General features: G+C 41.5%; 1 protein-coding gene across 28 annotated transcripts in view; it reads left to right on the top strand.

Moving 5' to 3' along the window:
• The first annotated feature begins 689 nt into the window (after positions 1-689).
• The window catches only part of LOC144931758 (CLIP-associating protein 1-A-like), an 85,264-nt gene continuing 62,973 nt past the window's right edge, over positions 690-22,980 (top strand). For 4 of the 28 annotated variants that reach the window (XM_078856105.1, XM_078856104.1, XM_078856112.1 and 1 more), the window contains exons 1-8: positions 701-862; positions 1,869-2,366; positions 6,500-6,578; positions 10,813-10,916; positions 11,542-11,633; positions 14,078-14,153; positions 15,324-15,421; positions 18,247-18,317. In XM_078856105.1, coding sequence (XP_078712231.1) covers positions 2,175-2,366; positions 6,500-6,578; positions 10,813-10,916; positions 11,542-11,633; positions 14,078-14,153; positions 15,324-15,421; positions 18,247-18,317 — 712 coding nt within the window. In that variant the 5' untranslated portion in view covers positions 701-862; positions 1,869-2,174. Of the gene's footprint in view, positions 863-1,342; positions 1,455-1,641; positions 1,733-1,868; positions 2,367-6,499; positions 6,579-10,812; positions 10,917-11,541; positions 11,634-14,077; positions 14,154-15,323; positions 15,422-18,107; positions 18,133-18,246; positions 18,318-21,647; positions 21,785-22,980 lie in introns of those variants that run through there. The other 24 variants (XM_078856111.1, XM_078856100.1, XM_078856099.1 and 21 more) reach the window with 17 other exon arrangements.

Below are 22,980 nucleotides of genomic sequence, written 5' to 3'. Positions count from 1 at the left end.
CAAGGAGTTTACACATTTTCTCGCCAATGACACCCTACCCATCAACCAGGACCTCAAAAATGTCCCAATTTCCCCTTCACTGATCCTGGAATATCACCCAGTAACGCGAACGTAATGAATAAACACCTCATTTGAGACCCAAACATTGCAACCTCCTGGCTCTGACATTCCTCGAAGACACCGGTGGTTAACCATCGACTGCATGCGCATATCTCCATCGTGAATGTAAACTAAAAGACAACACGCCACAGCGGTGCGATTGTGGCCATGCAACGCAAACTAGGGGACAATATTATAGTGAACCATTGTATGATAATTGTTTTTTTACCCTTTTATCTTTCAAAAAAAGTGACCCCTTTTTTTGCAAACAAAAAAATATAACTCTGGAAAGTGAGGTTCCAATGGTGAACCATTGTAGAAGCAAAAGTAAAACTACACGAATTCTCACTCTCTCCTGAAGCCCTCTCGTGGCTCGCAGCAGACCTCGACGTTGGCATTGAGCTCCTTAACACATTGCTGCTGTTGCTGCTGCTGCCATCATGCGCAATAATAGAATAGTGTACTGCATTGCAAGAACGTACTCACCATAATACTTACAACCTAAAACAGCTCTTACGTTAACCCAACAGTGGGGATTGAATTACCACCAATTTTTTTCGTCAATCCACTGCGGTAATGGGTGAACAGTTGTACACGGTTGTACGTTACTAACTTTAATTTAATATTGCGTACCGCATACACTTGTTACTGTGTTACTATATACTGCTAATAATAAGAATATTGTTGTGCATATAATTGGTGGTGTTGGAGGAGGAGGAGGGAAAGGGCAGTGACGCACGGTCTCATGGCGCCGCCACGCGAGGTGAGTTGCCCCTGGGGTCTCGGGCAGAGCAAAACTACCACGAAAAGTCGCCAAAGTGGCGCTGGAGCGGCCGATTTCGTGTCAGAGACGTCGACAAAGGCGGCCACAAGCGTGCCAGTCTATTGCCGGGGCGCCGCTAAGCCGCCAATTTTAAGCTTTGTCGCCGTAACGCGCGACGAGCGAGGAATTTTATTTTTATTTTCGCGGGGGGTGTGGGGCTTGACCGGCCTCGCCTGGAAATTGCGCCGCAGCCTGGCGCTAGGCCTCAGGCGGGGCAGCGCGGCGGCGATCGTCTCCCCCTTAAAGAAAGGAAATAATTTTTGTAATCGTTATTTAATGTCAATTATATATTTTTTTAAATAAAAAAAGTCTTCGTGCTTTAACATCGGGGCAGAATTGGCAATCTTTGTTGAAGACATCGAGATTTCCGGAGCCCGTTTGCGTAACTTTCACGCCGAGTTAATTTTGTTGAACAAAAAAAAGTGGAAAACTGTGGAGCCGGGTGAGGAGGCCTGGTCCGAGGTGGCAGCGTCAAATGTTTTAACGTGAGACAAAGCGGGACGACGAGCGATACAACACAGCAACGTTTATGGTGTGTTGATTTGTTATTTGTTTAATAAAAGTTCAGTCATTTCTATTACATAGGGCGGCAGCCAATTTCTTGGCAGCGCTGTCCCCATGCCTCGGCATTGTTCGACGCCACGGGGTTTGCGTTGTGCAGCGTTGTGCCTCGTTATTTATAACATTTGCCACTTTACAGTGGGGGCACTTTGTGGCAACAGCTGCATACTTTCTGGGGCCTCGGTAAACCATCGAAAAGCAACTTAAAGCGAAAGACGCGGTGGTGTTGACCCCAAGTAAACGTGGGGCGTAAGTTTACGACGCGAGCTGTAATTGCTTCTCTCCATCGCACAGAGAGGAGGGTGACCGCCCTCGTTTTGCTGTTCGTAGCCGTCGTTCTCGTCCTCTTTGCTGACAGCCTTGGTCTCTTTTTATGTCCACACAGTTCTGCTTGTCCAGGAGCTGACGGGAGGATGTGCTGCGTCCCGTTCACACGCGACAACAACGAGGCCGCATGCTTGAACATTCTTGGAGAGCTGTGAAGACGTTCATCTCAAAGCCATCAAAGAGGGCTTCTCGACTCGGATGTCCAGGAAACCAGAAGTTTTCCCCCCTTCTCTCTCCACTTCTTGTCGGAACGTTTTAGATCTGAAACCATCTTCAGATTCAACGACGAAAGCAGGAATTGAAGCAAAAAAAAGGGACCGGTAGTTTCTGTGTCGTCTTATAAAGAATCGAGTTAAGACAAACAATGGAGCAGAACATGGAGTATTTCTTGATGCAGGTCATGCAGAAGGATGTCAGCAAGCGACTGCAGACTGGGCAGGAGTTGGTGGACTACCTCTCAGATCCTGTGCGATCGTGGGATGTGGAGCAGGACCCATCGCTCCTGGACCGTATGGTGGACGGACTGACCGGCTGGGTTGGATCAAGCAACTTTAAGGTCAGTTTTTGAAGGATTCGCAGTGCCACGTGTTGTTGAAATAAAACATTATTCCGAGCTCGGGTATGCCCAGCTTGGGACATCTTCGGTGTCAAACAGTGGGGGTTATTCTTCTTGGTTCTTTCGGTAAAGTCACGTAGAAGGGAAGTAATAAAATAATAAAAATAAAACATAATAAAACAATTCTCACGACGCAAGCAGCCATCCTGAGGATGGCTGCTTGCGTTGTGGCCGAAACGTCGTGAGAATTGTTTTATTATGTTTTATTTTTATTATTTTATTACTTCCCTTCTACGTGACTTTACCGAAAGAACCAAGAAGATGAATCCCTGCAGTCACGAAAGCTTTAAATCGAAATTTAGTGGGGGTTATTGCTAACGTGTCTTATCAGCCAAAGGGAAGGCGATGTTGCCTGTTGTTACTGTACCTCTCTCATCAAGGGGTCGTTTTCCCCAATTCGTGGCTTGATGCTAAGATGATGGACAGGCCCTCGAGGTGTATAGAGTTGATGGACTTGTTTAGAAAAACGCTGACGTACCTTTCTTTTCAGAGTGTGAAGAACACTTGCTTATAATAGCCATGAAACGTTGAACTGATAGTTAATGTGTCGATTAATTCAAGGTGAATCGTGGTTTTCCATTACAAATTCCTTTTTGGCTTTTGTCTCATAGGCACTGAACCAACTTTCGACCATCACAAGTGGCCCGTTGTGTTGCAATATTATATTTTAAAGAGTTAAAACAAGCAATACTTGCGTTTCATTTGACACTTAATGTTATGCTTCAAAAAGTCTCCTTTCAACTATAATTTTGCACATTCTTTAAAAATCATTCTGTAAGCTATACATATTACAGACGACCACATGACTTTATATGGAAATAGCTAATTTGCAAAATCCTCACTTAAAAAAAACATCTTTCCTGAGCAAGGAAACTCGTATATGTTCAAGATTTCGTCAAGCAGTCATTGCTGTTACTTGAAAAAAAATCATTCCTTAATGCTTGAATGTAAGAAGCTGATTTACTAAGGATTATGCCGGACTGCCTTAGGGGAGCTAATCCCTCAGTCCTGCCCTGATCAGCTGTATAAGCTTTCGAGCAGTTCTCTAATTGCATTCCTAGTTGCTTATGTCATTGCTACTTTAGAGTACGTTTTGTGAAGCTGCCCAAAGTCGTATACAGTACGGTATGTCCATCTTTTTAAATGTAAAATATTTCATCGCCAACGTAAACCGAGGCGTAAAACAGTGATAATAATGTAATGCTTTACAAATTGCGAAAAATACCACGGTGCGTATGTTTACGTGGGGTGTTGCTTGTGTGCAATGGACCAAAATGCCCACGGTACAGTACTTGTATAGTTTTGTAGGTAAGTATTCTCAGTGAACTGATCTGGTGACTCCCAATTTAGCCGAGTGACCGAGTTTGACATGCCATGCCAGCTGAACCCATTTGACATGTGCTGGTCACAGGGCTGCTGAAGAAGAGAGGAACGGCTGTGGCAGCTTTTGTCGTACATTTTTTGCTGATTCCATACTTTTAATTTCCATTGCTGTCCCTTGGCCCTTTGTACGTTGTATTTGGCGGTCGAGGGTCTGTGGTGCTCGGTAAACGTGCGCCAGAGACATGCTTCAGTGAATGTTTGTGGTTTTGAGTTCATATATATTTAACAACTGGAATGGTACCGCAGATACAGTAGTAGTTGTGCCTGTTCGTACGGCACTCTGCAGCTGCTTGGCATCCAATGCAGCAACGTGTAACTAAACGGATTCATAAGATAGGGTGTACTTTTTGGTAACATTTTTATTTGCTATGGGCTGTTATTCTGTCACATGCAAGCTCGTCCATGAAATTGTGAAGTCATTGAAGTGCACAAAACAGTGTAGTTCATTTCACGAACATATGATGGCACCTCACTCTAGAAATTACGAAATATACTTTTTCCACATTAATCTCAGCAGTATACATTTTGTAAGTTTCAACGAGACAGTGTTGCATCAAGCCAATGTGTATGCTCAATTAATGTCTCTAAAACTGGGTTTAGAAAAAAAAGAAGTTGAATAAAAAATGCCCTTTCTTTATGAGCATAATTTGAGTAACTTATCAATTTTTCGAAACAAACCTATTTCTATCTTGATTTGAAGGTTTCGTGACTGCAGGAATTCATACTCTTTAGTTCTTTCGGTAAAGTCACGTTTCGATCGCCACACAAGTAACCGTCTTCACCTGGGTTGACAAAGAGTAGAAAATAATTGCGTAATACTAATATTTGCTGAATTCATATACTGTGCTTCATGCGTTTTACAGCAGCTTCCCAATTCTAACTCTAATTGGATTGCATCAGTGCATGTTGCTCATTTTGACTTTAAACTCGTTCATCATCAACCACGCTGTCCACTGCTGGATGATGAAGGCCCCTCTAAGTAATCGCCATCCTTCACGGCCTTGTGTTGCTACAATATATCTTAACTATGAACTGGCCACATCGTTGCATCTCCTTAGTGGATGTTTTATTGATTGTTTCCTCTTGGCTGCAACTATCATCAGTCTTGACAAATGGCCCTCATCGCTCCTAACAATCCCACTTACCTTTACTCCCACTCAATATTACGTCTCTAATTCTCATCTGTTCTCTGATCCATGTTTTCATTTTACTATCTCTCACTGTATGATACACGTGCATGTTATCTTGCTTGTGTTCCTTTTTCATCGTCCATGTTTCCGATCCATGTGATAGCATCTAATGTGAACTGATGCAAAACATTCTTATTACATTTGTATTAGTCAAGTTGATCTGGAGCCCAATATTGCAGCCTTTATTACGTTCTTCAAAAATGTCCTGTCATTAATTCAGGAATGACTGTCCTTAGCATATCTAAGATGATACAGAATTAGATACATTAACCTCCTCTCTCACTTATATATTCTTTGTTCACTAGGTCATTGGGAACAGACTAATGGGTAATGTAGAGGTGAAACGTTGTTTTCCACCATCGACTACATGCATGTTATCAATCAGATCCTGGAAAAGACGTGATATAATGTTACGTGAATTAATGTATGTTGAACGTTTTTGCACCATACATAGACAATCGTGCTAATCGGAGATGCTATGTGAATATAATCTAAATGCAACCACATCTCTAGATGCTGTACAGAATAAGTTGGCATTTATTTTAGTGAGAAAGAGGCAGTCAGACACCGGCTGAGGAAAATGGATGAGAAATTATATTCATCGACTTAAGCTTGTGGGGGCTGTGCTCGTTTTGCAAGACTACAAGTGCATCTTTGTTGTGGCCTACAGAGACTTATGGCATTCATTTTGAAATACTTTTAGCTAAAAATAAAAATAATGAACATGTAAGCTACTTGTCACCCAAAGCAATTTAAAGTTTGATCAAAGGTCCAGTGTTTTACTGCCTTATTTACCAATCACGTGTAGTGTTTCATAGTCACTGAATGTTGTTTTCATTATGGCAAACACTTTCCTATTCAGTATGTTTGCTTAATATTCACCACATTGCAAGTACTAATTACTCAGCATTGCCACCTTGCAAACTGTTACACCGATTAATCCTTCTTGTCAAATTATACAAAAGTATAATATCACTTTGTCTTCTAAAATTAATTTTTCGAGCAAGAAAAATATCCAGACCAAAAATAAATATCGTGCATTCTTCATTATTCTATAACGATGGCCTGGCATCATGCAGCATTATGGGAGGAGAGAAAGTGCATTCCCATGGCTGCTGACCGATAACTGGGACATTACTTAGCATTTTATATATATCTGAGAACACTTGCTCTTCATGGTGAATTGTAAAACAAAATGTAGAATCTTCTTTTGCAAAGCTGCTGTCCTTTGCATTGTGCTGTATCCCATACATATTCTCCATGTAATTTATTATTACGTATAAAGTAAAGTACTCAATTTAACATCAAAAGTATGTTTGAGGTGTTTTTGATGGAGTGAATTTGGCCACCAATTAATATGCACCTGTTTCCACAACAACACAGTTGGTAAATGTTGCATTGAGGTAGTTTACATGCATGAACACAGTGGCAAATTGACCATAGCCTTAAATGTTCAACAAGCGTATGCAGGCCATTACAGATTGTTTGGCATTCCCCCAGGTGTCCCTGCTTGGCCTAGAGGTGCTGGGTGCCCTGGTGGATCGCTTGCAGGATCGATTCAAGATGCATCTGGGCACAAGTAAGTCATAAGCATGCAACCTCTCACCATAACTTTGACTTTCTTTGGCTTTTGTTGGTCATTGTTAACGACAGATTGTGAATTATAAGCAGAAGAAGAATAGACTTTACCCTTTCTGGCAATAACACAGGTGTTAAGATGTTCAAACACCAAATAGGCAACCTATTGCAAGGCATAAAGTCTGCATTAACCACATGCTTGTGGTAAAATATGCAAACAAACGTGCACTGATAATATGCAATCGGTGACTATTTAGTGTTTGAACATCTTAACAACTGTGTTATTGCCAGAAAAGGGTGAAGCCTATTCTTTTGATCATATGGATACTGGCAAAAAGGTTATGTCGATATAAGCATGATGTTTTGATTGATGCATGTCAAGGCTACGATTTGCGAAATGATTGTGCACCATACTGTAACTTTGGCCTTTCAACACAAGCACAATTTCCAAAAGCCCGATGCTGTTTTACTACATCGTGTCGATTTATTATGTCACTAAATATGTTCTTTGAAAAATCACCAGTTAAAAAATAATGCGCAAGCAACTTTGCATCATTTATACTCTTAGGTTTTTTCGGTAAAGTCACCTACGTGACTTTTTTTCTTTACCGAAATAACCTAAGAGTATGAATCCTTGCAGTCACGAAAGCTTCAAATCTAAAATTGCATCATTTACCTTTGTTAAAACTTCAGCATTGTATGCAGGGACCAATCTCCTCTGACTTGCAAAGATATTTTGCATAAAGTTTTGTCAGCTGAACAGTACCAACAATATAATTATAACGAGAACAGGAAATGGGGTCAACACAACCCTCGTGTGTGTGTATTCCCATCAGTGTGTTCATATTGTATACTAGCTTCTTTGTCCCGTCCTATAACGGAAGTTGTAATATTTACAAAAAAATCGAGCAGAGTTTAATTGTATCTTGTGTCAATTTAATGGCAGTGAATCTTGCACAAGTATGTCATCAAACACTTCACTGCATTTCACTGTAGCACTGTATTAATGGCAGTGAATCTGGCACGAAACTATGTCATAAAACACTTCACTTAATGTCAATGTAGCACTGTATATAACTGACCTTCAATTTGTTCAAATCCACTGCTCTGATACTTTATTCTCTTCTGCTTTCGGTCGCTGGGGTTGAAATAAATTGGAAATCGATGCAATATGTGGAAAATCACCGAGAAAGGTCTATTTTACCATAATGTAGAAGCATAAATTATTATCTTACCTTTTGCCTCAAGTGCTGAATAAATAAATAAAGACACCAAATCCACTTTGTTGCTGCGTATAATTATTGATTACATTCACTATCAATGAAGAAACGTCAAACTTAAAGCAAATTTGCGTGAGTGTAAAAATACACCCGCTCATGATTATTAATGAGGGGGGTGGGCCTCTTTTGCAGTGACGTCATGTACGGATGTAGCACTGTGCCGCGTATATTTATTTTTGACTTTCTGTAAAGAAACGTCATATTTGAAGCAACTTTGCGAAAAAATATATCTTTCCGCTCGACCTTATTCCGCGCAAGTGTAAAAATCCACCCGCGCATGATTACTTTATTATTAAAGACGGGGGGGGGGGGTGCGGCATGTGGGGTGACGCGCGTTACACACATTTCTGGGCTTTTATAGTAGTAATACATTGTCACTTCTGAAAAAGAGCTATATGGTACAGTTTGAGCAAGTCACGTCTATGATCTGGTGTTGGGTGAGTGTAGATATGATCCATAGCTCGGAGACAATCCAGGGCAGGATGTCGCGTCATGGGGCGCAGCAGCAGGGTTGACATCATCCTCAGAGCTATTGTACTTAAGCTGCCGAAATCGCCCACAGCTGTTGTAGTGTCATAGCAAGGGACTTTACTGAACTAACATTTAAACAAAACATATTTGTACATTAAAAAAAATCCGAAAAGTTTAACAAATATAGATGTATTGTTTTGAGTAGGTGTGCCTGGTAACTGCACTAATTTCAATGACTCATTTTATAAGCATAAATCTTGAGAAGCAAGCTCAGACACGGTTAGATTTAAATTTTTGTGCTGTCATCGTCGCCTTGTGAAGTTTCGTATCTCAGAAACCAAAATACATTACCTGTAAAGCTACTGGCTTGAATTTGACACCTTCGGCTCCGCTACACATTCATCTTCCAACACTATCAGCAGACCGTGATATGAATATAATAAATATATTTTCACAGAATTCACACTTGCATTTTTTACATTCTGCATGCGGTAGAATTAATTAACACACGGCCGTCGTTGGCTGATAGAGCATTGTAGTACAGTTTGTTATTAATGTTCGGTCTGGCTCGTTAAGCATGACTTAAGTGTTGTCACTCTATACAGAAGACTGTCAGCTAAGCTTCAGCTGCCAAGACTAATAAAACTATGATAGAAACAGTGGCATGCCGTCTACACCCCACCACACCCTGCCCCTCCTCCCTCCCCTTGGGCTTGTACCCATAGCTGCCTTCCTTTTGCACGCCTCTGCTTAAGGGGCAGCACATACTGGGATAGTCGTAGCATAAATCAGATGGAAGATGTGCTTGTCATGGAGGAAATATGTCACTGGCAAGCTATGTTGGTGTCAACAATAACTTCTAGGTGTGGAACTTTGTGGTCTTCAGAGCATATTTTGAAAATTCACGAATGCACTCTCAAAGTATTAGATCGTGTTTCAGATACTCTTGCCAATGTATAAATAGGTAATGATTTTTTTTAACTCCACTGTAATTCTCAGTCCAGGCATCGTGTATCGTTTTGATTCCTACTAAGAATCGTGCTAGCATTTTAAACATTGTATGCACGGGAACAACAGGGGGAGCACATGAGTTGCTTTCATTTCGCGATCATTCACTGTATTGTCCCTGGATAACACATTCCTGCGGAGGGAGCTTGTAGGAACGTTGGGTTGCTCGGTCAATGGCCAGGGTCAACGGCGGCGTGGTGTTTTCCGCAAATATGCCCGACTGTGAGGGCGGGCACAAGCCAGCGTGAGTAGGTTAAACGTTGAGTTTTATAAGGGCACCACGGGGTGACCAGCCCCTCCCCTCCCACCCAGCCCCTCCCCACCCTCCCCTCCCCACCCAGCCCCTCCCTCCCCACCCAGCCCCTCCCCACCCTCCCCTCTCCACCCAGCCACATCCCTCCCATTTTTGGATGCATGACAGACGGACACAATAATTCCCTGTGGGCTGGTGTAACCAGGAGGTTCCTACCAGTATCATGCATGTAGTACATGGTGAGCTTGTATGATCAATATGATGTCATGTTCTGTCGGGTTGGGTCCTGTATGCCTCGGGATAATTACTGTACACCGTATTATATAGAATTTTATGCAAAACATAAACATGTAAATGCCAAGTCATTGAGGCACAAGGTACTGTGTACCTTTAACAGTGATGTCACACCTAATGTTTACACATGTATTCTAAAAAATATGTTGGATGATGAGCAGGCAGGTTTCAGTTTTCTCTTCCTGTCGACTTAACGTCAAAGTCACAAGGCATTACTCGTGCTGCTGCACGTGAATACGTTTGCTCCCGTGCCTCTCTCTTGCACTGTTTACATGGCGGATGCAGAAAGGTTATAAATAGCCTTCGACCATCGCCCTACAACATATTGAGCATGTGACATTGCTCTTTCAATCCTCGTATCTTGTTACTGGTTTGGGACAGCTGATAAAAACTGCTGAGTCTACTTGGAAAACGATCATGTAGGCCTTCCTACATATGTATATATACACAAAACGACGTGCTTATTAAGGCCAACAATAAAAAGGGGGAAGTATGGCAAGGATCATGCCCTTTGCCTTCCTGTTGCTGATTTTTTACACACTGCACAAAGTGCAAATTTTAGCCCAAGTTAACCTAAGAGATGCCCAGGACCTGTTCTGATACCACTCGCCACTAATGCGAGCTATGGCTTGGAATCAAACTCAAGTCTTTGGGTTCATAGAGCAATGCACTCACCACTGCACTACTACTCCTTTTATACCCTCCCATCTATCCTAAAATGTAAACTAAAATAGTATAAATTGTGAACGCCATGTAATTTGTGTACTTTATATTTATTTTGAGCACATTTGTTAATATGTTGAACACATCAACTTTTGAAATTTTCAAAACTTGATATATTTAAACTGATGGGTTTAATATGATATGGCCAAATGTGCCAGGAAGGGTAGTGCTCATAGCTATTGGTGCATTGTGTCTTCACTCTTCAGTCCTGCCGTCCTTAATCGACCGGTTTGGAGATGCAAAGGATCAGGTCAGGGAGGCAACTCAAGGTCTCCTCCTTAAAGTCATGGACGTTGCAGCACCACCGCAGGTAAGAGGCAATCTATTGCCAGGCACTACTCTCACAGCTGTACTGTGACATTGTGACCAAAATGAAATATTGAGGACTGAACCAAGTGTGCTTATCTCTCAACTCATTGTGCACCATTGTGTAGGATTTGTGGATAATAAATCAATAAATAAGCTCGAGGTTGGCTATTTATCTATCAACTTATGCACCTTCTAGACTAATGTTTTCCAGTAAAAAATATAAACAGGCAAGCCATGAATTGTTTTTGACTCTCTGATGATCATCTTATTCATGTTTACCCCTGTTGGCCTTCCTGAGTCAATGGTGGAAATTTCAGTAAACCTATAGCAGAGACCAGTATTACAACTACTGTTGATTTCCCATGAAAGGAATGAGTCTACTTTGTCTGGGAATTTAACTCATGACTCGTGATATATTGCATGCTGCTCCTACTTACTTAACTATATCAAAACTGTTATGTGACACAGATGTGTAAGTGAAAATATGAATGCATCAAGTTGCATTTAATTTGAAAAACATAAGTGACAGTTTTAACTTGTAAGGGTACTAGCATAATAATTAATATTTCTTTGCTAGCATAATAATATAATAATTGGGTGATGTCTGCTGTTATTTTTGTTCACAGTTTGTTTGGGAGCGGCTGTTGGGAGCGTTTAAGCATAAAAACTTTCGCACAAGAGAAGGAGTCTGCCTGTGCCTCAGCGCCACCATCAACAAGTAAGGTTATTGGCGTGAAATAATATAGGGATTTTATGTGAGATGTCCCTGGCACGAAGCTCAAAACACTGCTGAGTTGATTGTTTTTAATGGCTTTTTTACACCTAAGAACCTGACATGCCCTGCATCTATCATCATTAATTTATTTAAATATAGTGGTGCATCAGCACAAATCACAAAAACCCAACACATTAATCAATAGCAATCACTAAATAAATATATCACATGTGATATTGCGGGCAGTGTACCTTCTGACATTTTAGACAATGGCTTGTTCATAGTACATACAACATTTACATCATATTTCTTTGGATATTTAGGTAAAGCCACGTAGATAGAAAAATAATAAAAATAATAACCATATCACGACATTTCGATCGCAACACAAGCAATCATCATCAGGTGAAAAATATAGCGGGAGAGCTGCTGAGGCAGGAAAGGATTTATGTCAGCAGCGCTGCTAAGGCAGGGAGTTATCAAGGTTTGAGATGGGTGTAGCCCAAGGGTCAGTGGGCGGGGCTAGAGATGAAATTTGCATGTAAATGTAAGATCGGGTAAATCTTGACAAACGAAGCTGTAGGGGTGGCCATTGTATTGTGAGAGATTAGCATGCCAATGTAAGAAATTTGCTTGCAAATGTAAGCTCGGAGAGAGCTCGGAAAGAGCCATCGCCACATGGAGGTGGAAAAGGATGGCAAGCCGCCATTTACTAACACAGCTAACGGTGGCTGTGTTAGTGAATGTAACTCAGAGAGTCGAAAATAACTGCTCACATAGGTAGGTAGGAAGGGAGCAACACAGCCAGTTATGACCTAAGCTGGTTAATAACATCCTTCCAATGATTGCTCAGTTTGTACCCATTTTCTCGGTTGAAAGTGTGTCGGTTTTTAAATATCTGGATGGCTTCATGAACGAATCTTTGCTGATAGCCAGTGGGTTTGCAGAGTACCTTCGTCTTGGCAAAATAAATTTCGTGTGTGCACACAGCGTTAAAATAATGATCAGCCACGGCTGAGGTATTGGTCCTACCGTGTTTCAGATCTGCCTTATGTTCACGAACCCGGTCCGAGACATGTCGCTTGGTTTTCCCAATGTAACTGCTGCCGCAGATACAGCTTCGTTTGTAGACACCGGGGTATTGCATGTCAGGGATCACATCCTTCACAGATAGGATCAAATCACGAATTGTATGTACTGTGTTGAATCGTATCTGGATCTTGTGTTTGTTCATGACTTTGGAAATATTTTGGTGACCCCTGCTATGTATGGCAAGGTGATGGTTTTGATTGGGTCCTCAGATGGTTCTTTCCCAACGGTTGGGGTGATAGCTTTACGGATTGTGTTGTCTGTATATACATTCTTCTTGAGTGCTTGGTGTACGTGTTCCAGCTCACTGGCTAGGTGGTGATTGTCGGAAATACAACGAGCTCTATGGTATAGAGTTTTGATGAGGGAATTCTTCTGGGATGGATGGTGGTGGGAGTCAGGTTTTGATGGCTGGGTGTATGGAATTGATGTGGTTGAAGAAATGGTCCAGAGCTGGTAGGCCACATGGCCAGATGACGAACGTGTCATCTATGTACCTTTTCTACAAGGACGGACGTAGAGTGGATGCCTGGATGGCATTTGTCTCAAATTTCTCCATGAAAACATTGGCTACAACTTGAGATGAGGGAGAACCCATTGGGGTACCTTCAACTTGTTTGTAGAATGTTCCATTCCAGGTGAAGTAAGTGTTGGTGAGGCAGTGTATAACCAGGGCTGGTACATCAGCATTCAGTCCTTGTTGGACCAAATTTTCAATGATTGCCCATGGTGTCAGGCACAGGAACTTTGGTAAGCAAAGATACCACATCGAAACTGATAAGCAAATCACCTGGAGATAGTGAGATGTCCTTAATTGAAGATCTCAAGTGAGCTGAGTTAAGTACAGCTGAGATGATCTTCCCAGTGAATGGTTGCAAGGTCTCAGACAGAAATCTGGCCAGTTTGTAGTGGGCGAGCTAATGGTGGAGACGATAGGACGGAGTGGTGTACCTTCTTTATGGATTTTTGGTAAGCCATAAAATCTGGGTGGTCTAGCAGCAGAGGGTTTTAAGGAAAGCCACGATGTGGTATTAATGATGGCAGCTATGCCAATGATGGCAGCTATACCAAAATCAATAGCGATCCTACCAACCGCCTGGTTACGAAAACCAAAAATATCATCACTGATTCTCTACATCTTTAATCGAACCAACCATCTGTAATGGCACCTGTTGCTATGCCTAAACATTCCAGAACCTCTTGAACAATATATGTTGCATAGCAACGTTTCAGAGTGTATAAAATACATCACTAATAAGTCAGTGTTTTGTGTTGGCCTGGTATTTGGGAATATAAACACTGCGTTGCCATGGTTTTATTCTCAGATGTTGATTGTTTTATGTTTTTACTCATTGCAGGTTTGGTGCCCAGTGTCTGACCCTCAGCAAGATTGTACCTCACATCTGCATGTTACTGGGAGATGCTAATGGCTCAGTAAGTGTGCTATGCACATATGAAGGATGTAGGCTTTTGCATCAGACTTTAACTTATTACGTAGGTTTCCACAGCCATTCTTATTATTAGTCATTGATTGTTTGGTTTGGTCCCAATGATCTCCACTAATTTATGTCGTTCAGACCTTCATCCGACACAGCCAGACATTTATTGCCACGTTTACAAGTGCTTAACACGCCAATTGTTCTTGTGTGAGCTCACCGGTAAGTGAAATAACAATTCTCATAATCAAATTTAGCCATTTGATATGACGTGTCATTTCAAACTACGTCAAACATCATCAGGACAAGATACAGCAAGTCAGAATAATCCAGGAAACCAGCATAACTCTGTAACCTGACCCAAGGTCTTAAACAGAATAAAAATAGAATATATTAATTTGTAATGGCTAATATCTAGTTTAAATCTTATTGGTTGATCTTGTGAGGTTGTGACTTCTACTTGCGAGCCAGGTCAGGTTAAAAGGTTTGTCTGACTTCCTGAATTGTTATGCTGGCTCCCTGAAGCTTGTCCTGAGGATATTTGATAAAACGATAATTGGCATGTTTAATGCTTGTATACTTGACAATTAAATTGTTTGGCTGTGTTGAGTGGCGGAGGGTCTTATGATACAAATTTTGTCATATCATCACATGGCCTGATCCAAAAAAATATATGAATCATCAGCCTTTTTTGTTCAGAATTTGTAAAACTAAATGTGCAATAACACGAGAGATGTATGTGCAAACGTCTCAGTAACTGTAGATACCTAAGTAGTTATTGTTTACCCATGAAGCTCGGTTTTAACGTCATGTTGTAAATGATGATACAATGCAATTGTTTTATGTGGCCTTCGCAATTTTTCATTTTGCTTAGATTTCATTATCAGAATGTTCATCTCTTAAATTTTATTTTTTCATAGTCCACATATGAATTCATCATCATCAGTCACCAGCCATTGCTAGTTGAAGGCATTGCTCTGCTAGCTGTCTTGGGATTAATCCAATGTTTTATTAATCTGCGCCTCTTTGGATGATTCAGTTTTTATGATATTGAGTGAACGAGATGGGGCTAGCCCTATGTAAGAGACAAGGCTGGAGGTACTTGTGGGTAGTTATGCTTGCTATTTATTGGCGACTGCTCTCCCTTTGTTGTCCCATCTGCACATAGGTACGCGACGCAGCCACGCTGAGTCTGGTGCAGATCTACCGGCACGTTGGTGAGAAGGTGCGTTTGGACCTCAGTCGCAAGGGCCTTCCTCAGCAGCGGTGCGTATCACGTGCCATGTGGTGTATCGCGTGCATGGCATTCGCTGAAGCTGTATTAATGTGACAATGGGCGTGCTCCATCACGAGCATAAAAAACTGACTCGAGCCGACATTTATACGCTCGCATTCTGGCTCTGCTTCAAATTGACAAATTCACAATGAGCTTTCTTTAACATTTGTTACTTTTGCTAAGGGATGATTATTTAAATCGGCTGTTCTAAATAAGTAGAGTAAAATACTTTGAACATGTTTTTGCTTATGCTTACGCAAAGGTTTCTCGAAGCCTCGAGAAATCCTATTTAGTTTTTGGTTAATTTGGTTGATTTGACCTGTGTTTACATACAGTGTTAATTTCTGTTTTGAATATTGGTTGCATACATTCAACACAGCTGACACTCTGGGTGACTGGTACACTCCATTCTGGCTGGAAAAAATCCAGCATGGGGCCTGCCATCCCCGGTGTCTGGCTGCTTCGTACCGCTCATTGTGTGTGTGTGTATACTTGTGGCATGAGCGTACATGGGGCTGACATGAACAGGGTAGGACTTGCTGTAATTTTGTAATAGGTCACAGGAAACACTGACCTTCACCTGCCTGGTTTGTTTTGGGTATTCATTGTCAAAACATCTGGAAACATGTATTTAACTATCACTACTGATAAGTGTTTTACTATAATTGTTCATATTATTCGCATGTACCCTGTCTTTAATATACATAACCATAATAATCTGTATCCAGTATATATTTTTTTTTATATGTAATTGTAATGGTATTTATGCATATAACCTGCATTTGCTTTACATTGTCTTCTGACCTTGCTATCTGGAAGGTTGCTGCCCAGAGATTTCACACTATGTCTGGTTCTAGTAAGAGCTGACCAATGCAGCATTTGTAAAAGTTGGTCCTCAATTCCAGGCACAGGCAACGCCCCACATATGATTAACTGTGGCCAGTTTGATGAACAACCAGCATTTGCCTATGCCAGCGGCATACAGTAGATTACACAGTCATGTTCATTCAGCCCACTTAAAATATGATTTCTTTCCACCCTGTTTGCAAGTGGAGCGTATGTATGCTCATGAAAGGAGCATGCGATATCACATGCTTCCAATAGCCATCTTTGCTCATGGGTGGAAACTGCATGGGCAAAACAGGGGATCAGTTATTCTTTTGAAAATTCTAACTTGTTCTCGACGGAGTTTTTTTTTATTCTGCATGAATCCAGATACTTGTATTCAGCCAAGTGCCCTTGAAATTATAACATAGTTCGGCTTAGAATTGATGGATTTGAAAGTATTTCTTATAATGTGGTTAACTATATTTAAATGGCCATGTTGCTGAAAGCCAAAGGCAAGATCCTGTTTTGGGTTGCTTGATAGAGACTATTGTACCAATTTCTTTGTATACACTGAAAGTAAAGCTCTGTTTTGATAACTAATCTGAAAAATAGTGAAGTTTTACCAAAGTGTTGAAAAATTATTTTAACTAGATAATGAATAGTGTCTTCATTAAATCCACAGTTATATTGACAGTGCTTTAACATTCCCATGTTATTGGTTTGTGGTCAGCCCTTCTTGTCCCTCACCTATCCATAATGCATGGCTGTAGAATAGTACGTGTTGCATGAATTATCCCCAGGAGGGTATTTTATTTGCTGTGTATACACTTGTCCACAATATATTTCCTCTAAATAGGAGACTAAAAACAGTTGCTTTGAGATGCCTTGCTTGCACACCAACAAACAGATTTAGTGTTTTTCTTTGTGTAAAGCTGTGGTTTTGTAATGTTGTCTATGTCATTTGATGGTAATAGGAAGTAAGTAATCTTTACCAATTAATTTTCACTTGGACGAGGGGCCCGTCCAGTTGTATTATAGCTCAGAATCAAGTGAAATGTAAATTCCTGACAAAGCAAAAGGCAGGGCACTTGAGGTTGCTTTTCTCATCGCAGCACATTCTTACACAGCAGTTGGACTCACAGGACTTGGCATCACATGAACAGCTTCTTCCACGCAGTGCCGCAGGAGCTCATTAGTGGCAGGACAAACCTTGTAGTAGGAAGCAACACAATAGCACAGCACAGCAGTGAAAAATTGGAACCAGTTTACTGGGCAAATGCTGCTTTCATTGTGCTTGCTTAATGTGTTTATCTGCGTCACAGGACGCAGTGTGGTAGCCACTTAAAATGGTGGCATCCTATCGGAATAAGATTGTAATTAAAATCTATTTTTATCTTGGAGCTCTCGAGAATTGTGGGTTCCATGCATAGTGATGCTGAAGCTTTTAGAACATGGTGTTACGATGCCAATGTTTCTATATGCCCTTTGTGTGTCCTGAATGCCTCCTGTGTTGTCAGTAAGAGTACAGTTGTAAATTCGCATGACAGCTAGAGAGGTTTTGTAATTACTTCGCACTAACGTGCATTCACCATTGTCGACCCCGCGAACGGAGCTGTTGCCGAAATAATAGTGGCTTCGCGGGGAAAAAAATACGTGACAAAATGACGAGGCGTCCGGGCTGTGTCACAGGTGTGCTGGCGCATGTGTGCGCGTGTGTGCTTGTGACCGGCATTCCAAGTGGAAGGAGGACTGCGTGAGCCAGGGGCTGCGGGAAGGGGCACAGTCGAGGGAAGGGGTGGGGGCGTTGCGTCGCGCAGGCTTATGTTTTATTCATGAGGGAATCTTTTCTCGTGTCATCGCTGCAGCTCTCTGCGTAGGCTGCACGAGCCGAGCAACCGTTGTGTGTTTACCTTGATCTTGTGCAGCGTTCATTCGGACGACCCATTCATATTGTTGTTTTTGTTGTTATTGTGTATGTTCGTTGCAGGTTAGCTGCATTGTTTGACAAATTCGATGAGGTGCAGAAGTCTGGCAACATGATTGCTACAGCCACGGCAGGTGAGCACATTCGGTCTTCCTCTGCCCTCCCCCCACAGCTGTCTTGTGCCCCCCCCCCCAGGCTCGTTCTTTAAAAAAATCAGGCACTTGTAATTGTCTATGAATGTTTAATTGGTTGACAGATCCTCACAGCATTTGTAAAAGAGCATAGTTTCTCCTTACATTGTTATAATTATATTTTTGATTTAATTTATATGTCCATTGTATTTGAAAATGTAACGATTTATTAACATTAGCTTCATTCAGCTGCTGTACGGCACTGTGGTCGTTTGTTGCACATGGCGCCTCGTGTGTGGTTAGGGAGAATTTTGACGGCTAATTTCAAAATAGGCTATGCAGCCTGCAAGTTGCACCCGTTGTGTCCTCAAGCAAGCCTCATGAATATGCATGGCAGTGACATTTAGCAAGTGCACTGTGGCATTTTATGAAAGTATGATTTTTAATAACGCCTCTTCTATGAGGTCTGCCCTTGACAAATTGTATATTATTAGCTTTACTACCCGGCTTCGCCCGAGACTTGGATTCTTGTCTTGGATTAACACACGGCCTACGCGGAGGGTTGGGGGGGGGGGGCGTGATGTCAGCAGGCACACTGCGTAACGCTGCCGCATGCGGGTAACATCACAGATGTTACTTGACCGCTCAGTTGCCGTGCAAAATATATGCATTATTGCGCCCCCCCCCAAAATACAAAAGTATTTTTGTATACGTTTTGCATTGTGTACAGTCTGGAAACTACCCATATGCCAAATTTCAAGTTTGTTGCATGTCGGGAAGTACTCTAAACATTTCGAACAGACAAACATATTCACAAATGTCCCTTTCATATATATAGAGATATCCTTTTGAATTAACTGTTTCTTTAAATTCCATACTCATTTCAAAGCAAAGAGATGGCAGGGTGAAGTGTCAGAATGTGCTGCACTTTTTTTTACAAACTGTACCCAATGTGACAAAGTCATTCTGACAGTCCAGAGTTCATGACGTCATACGGCCTACTTTCCTTTTATACGGCACACACTCCATGCGTGTACATGAACCAAGCAGCTCATGTTGAGATTCGTGGTGAAATTACATTTTAACGTCTTCGGGAGTCTGCTATAAGCATTGAGCTTCATTGGTGTTGACGATGTGTGCGAGGTTTTCCACTCTGGCTTGAACAAACACAGTCGACACCTTAATGAAAATATTAATCATTGTGCAGTTATTGACAGTTACAGTGTAACGAGCAAACATTTTTAATAAATATCGATTTGATAAACGAGCGAGGTCTTGCAATACGAGTAGTACGTATACGCTTTGTCTGCCGAGCGTCACGTGATCACAACTGATATACGAGTGCTTTGGATTACAAACACGTTTCCAGAACGAATTATGCTCGCAATCCAAGGTTTTACTGTAATCGGGGACATAATTTAGCATGATCGCTGTAAACGGTGAATTCAGTCGATCATTCTAGTGTCACACTCATAACTGAGGGTTGATGCCCATGACAGATGCTTTTCATCTTTCATGATCTTCAGTGTCTTTCCCAGAGTCCCATGCAATATTCCACATTGTCCTACCAACAGAATCATCTTTGTCATATCTTCAACTGGCCATCTTAGGATATGGCCTGCATATAACATATGTCTTTTAATCAGATCCTGAAGCATTCTTTGTTAGAGGTTACAGTGTTTTTCCTTAGAATATACTTGTTTGTGCCATAAGTGTGAATTTCCAACACTGGATCTGCCAACAAAGGTGAACACTGCTTGTTTAAACATTTATTTTGCTCTTTATAACAGCGTTAGATTGGCTAACCCAAGTCTAATTAGAATAGTTGCAATCTGTACTCATCATCATCAGCCATGATTTCTACCCTGCTGGATGATGGACTCCCCAATTTGTCACCATCTCCCACCATCTTGTAAAGCAAATATCCATCTACAAGCTGATTTCTTTCATCCATTTTCATGGTGGATCTACTCTCAGCTTGTTCCATCCCCTGGCTGCCACTCCATAGTTTCAACCACCTGCCATCATCCCTTCTCGGGACGTGTCCTGCCCAATCCATTTACTTAACAGTCAAAATGACTCGAACTTGTGCATGCTCTCCAAATAATGTGTTCCTTTTCCTGTCTCTCGGTGTAATTTAAAGCGTGTACTTCCCCAGTACACATATGCATTTCAGAATTTCTATAATGCTACTAAATTTAAGAGGTTATGATTACATTTTCAATGCACCTTGATTTATGCACAAAATCTACAGCTTTAGCCAATTGGATCCCGCTCGAACTCGCTTTAATTAATAGAAAATCTGTTCATGTTACAGTTTTGCACCAGCTGTTCCATTTCCCAAATGGAGGAATATATTCACTATTTCTTGTAGGGAGCCCGCATGCACTTTGCTTTCAGAGTTTTTGTATTTTCGCTCTCAGATTGTGGGCCGAGGATTAGCAAAATGCGCTTTGGCGAATTCTGCTTTCCCTCTGTGGTGTAGTCCTCGCATTGTATTTCAATAGCTCTAGCTGAAGTCTTGTATGTCAAGTGGTCTTCAATAGCGCTGCACTTAATTCTCTCTATAGTTCAATATCTAGCGTGAGCTATATTTTTGTTAGTTGCAATCGCTTCGTGCAGTTTATTAAAAAAATGTGTGTGTGATGACCAGACCCCTCTCATCTGCCTGTAAACTTCCAAGACATTAATATTATCCACTCAACTTAATTAGGTTAAGTATGTGCATCAATGCTTTATTAATGGTGATATATAAGGTTTGTAGAAGTTATTCTTGACATGGAAGCCTCAAAATTGTGGAAAATAATGAACCACAAGTATAAAACTAAAACGTCAGAAATGTTGTAAATTAATTTTTAAACATATCAACTGGATGAGTCAGTTGGATATTTGTAACTTTTAAGTCCATGAGACATGTCTCGTTTGCAATAGAAGTCTGGGATATATGTAAAGCATAAATAAACATTTTTGAAAAATTAAGTTTAAAAAAAGACTAATTCACTTTGTAAACTCACATTCTTATAAAACAAAGTTGTTATCTTTTTTGTTTCACATTGATTCTGATCAATCAGTGCTACTCTGCATGAATTGTCTGCCCTGCAGCTCAGCTAAATCTGGCTTGCATTTCTTGAAAGGAAGTGACACCCAATAAAATTGTTTAACAAATTCACCGCGGTGAGCTGGGTTTGCATGCGGCACTACATGCTGCGGCAGGACAGGAGAGGGGGCCACAGGGTGGCCGTGGGAGGGATGTTGGTGGGAGGCTCTTATTCTGAAAGGCTGGCAGAATGGGGCTGAGGGATTGGATTTGTAGGGTGGATGTGCCCAGGCTGCGGTAGCCTAGGGCACAGAGAAAGCAGCAGTAGGCGGCTCTGTTTCATGCTCATCTCTCCTAGTGCTACCGGTGTTGCCACCGTTATTGTCAAAGCACCATCTCTTCATCAGCGCTTCCACAATGGCGATTGATCACGGTAAGACATTCTTTATTGATCAGTGTAAAAATATTGTTCGTGTTGGCTCATCAGTTATATTGTGTTGGAATTGGTTGCTATCCAGAATGAGCATGTCATGCTGAGAAGAAAAAAAACAAGCTGCATGATTGCCCGGAGATTTCTGCACTACAGCCTCGTGTTTGTAATGGGTAAAAACAACCGGAAATCGTCACAGTCCAAATGGTTTGAGATTTGTTATTTGGCATTACTGTTATGTTATGCTACCCTCGGTGATCTGCACAAGGGTATGAATAAGCATTTTCGAATATGGTATCTGTTTTTTTATGAGTGTCTTGACAAAGTATGTCAGTGTAACATCGAATCTCTCAGTGCAAAAATTCAAGAAAGGGTGAACAGCATTTTATTTGTGTTTCAAATGTCAGAATAAAGGAAACTAATACTTTATGCATATGTTTTCACTGATAGCAGTCCATAGCAGGATTTTGTAGCTTTAACAAACCATCCACTTAGGGTATTGACGGCACAATGATGTGTGCAGGGGCCGGTGGAATTAGGAATCCTATGAATATTCATATTCCCTTCGACTCTTTCCCTCTTGCTGTGATCATCAGGATCTCATCAATGCTCATCTGCTCATTTTGCTCAAAAAAAATTTTTTTGCCCATTGTGCTTTAACATGCAATGGGGAGTGCAGCTCAATATTGAGCTCATTTTGGCTGCAAAGTTCACCACATATGACTTGCCCTGTCACCCCATATCTTCCTCCCTCTGCCCCTCCCCCACAATGGCATGCCTCTGTTGGTTGGGGCTCCCTGTTGCCCAGGCGCTGTGAACGCACCGCTGTCATGGTTCATGTGTGTGCCGCCGCTGACTTTTCGGTGAAGTCTCTCCTTGGGGCATCAAGGCCGGCCCGGCCATGTTAAATGCCTTTGCACTATTGCAGCCAAATGTTAATCACATCCTACACGCGATGTTCGGTTGCACTTCAGGGCTCATGGCCTCAGTCAGCCGTCATGGAACGTGAGCTCTAAATCCTCCATCGCAATGTTCATCTGCCTTTTGAGTCTTGGATTGCCCCAGTGCTTCATCTGTAAGCTGCTTATCTCGGTTTAATAGCTGAATAGTGGCTTCTGACTCACATTCACAACGAGGGTTTTAATGTACTTCCGTAAAGTGGCTTTGGAGGTTTCAGCCATATTGGTTCTGGGTTTATT

Source organism: Lampetra fluviatilis, chromosome 1, assembly GCF_964198595.1.
Source record: "Lampetra fluviatilis chromosome 1, kcLamFluv1.1, whole genome shotgun sequence".
Lineage (NCBI taxonomy): Eukaryota > Metazoa > Chordata > Hyperoartia > Petromyzontiformes > Petromyzontidae > Lampetra > Lampetra fluviatilis.
The sequence above is the reverse complement of the archived record's forward strand: the minus strand, read 5'-3'. Positions and strand labels throughout refer to the sequence as shown.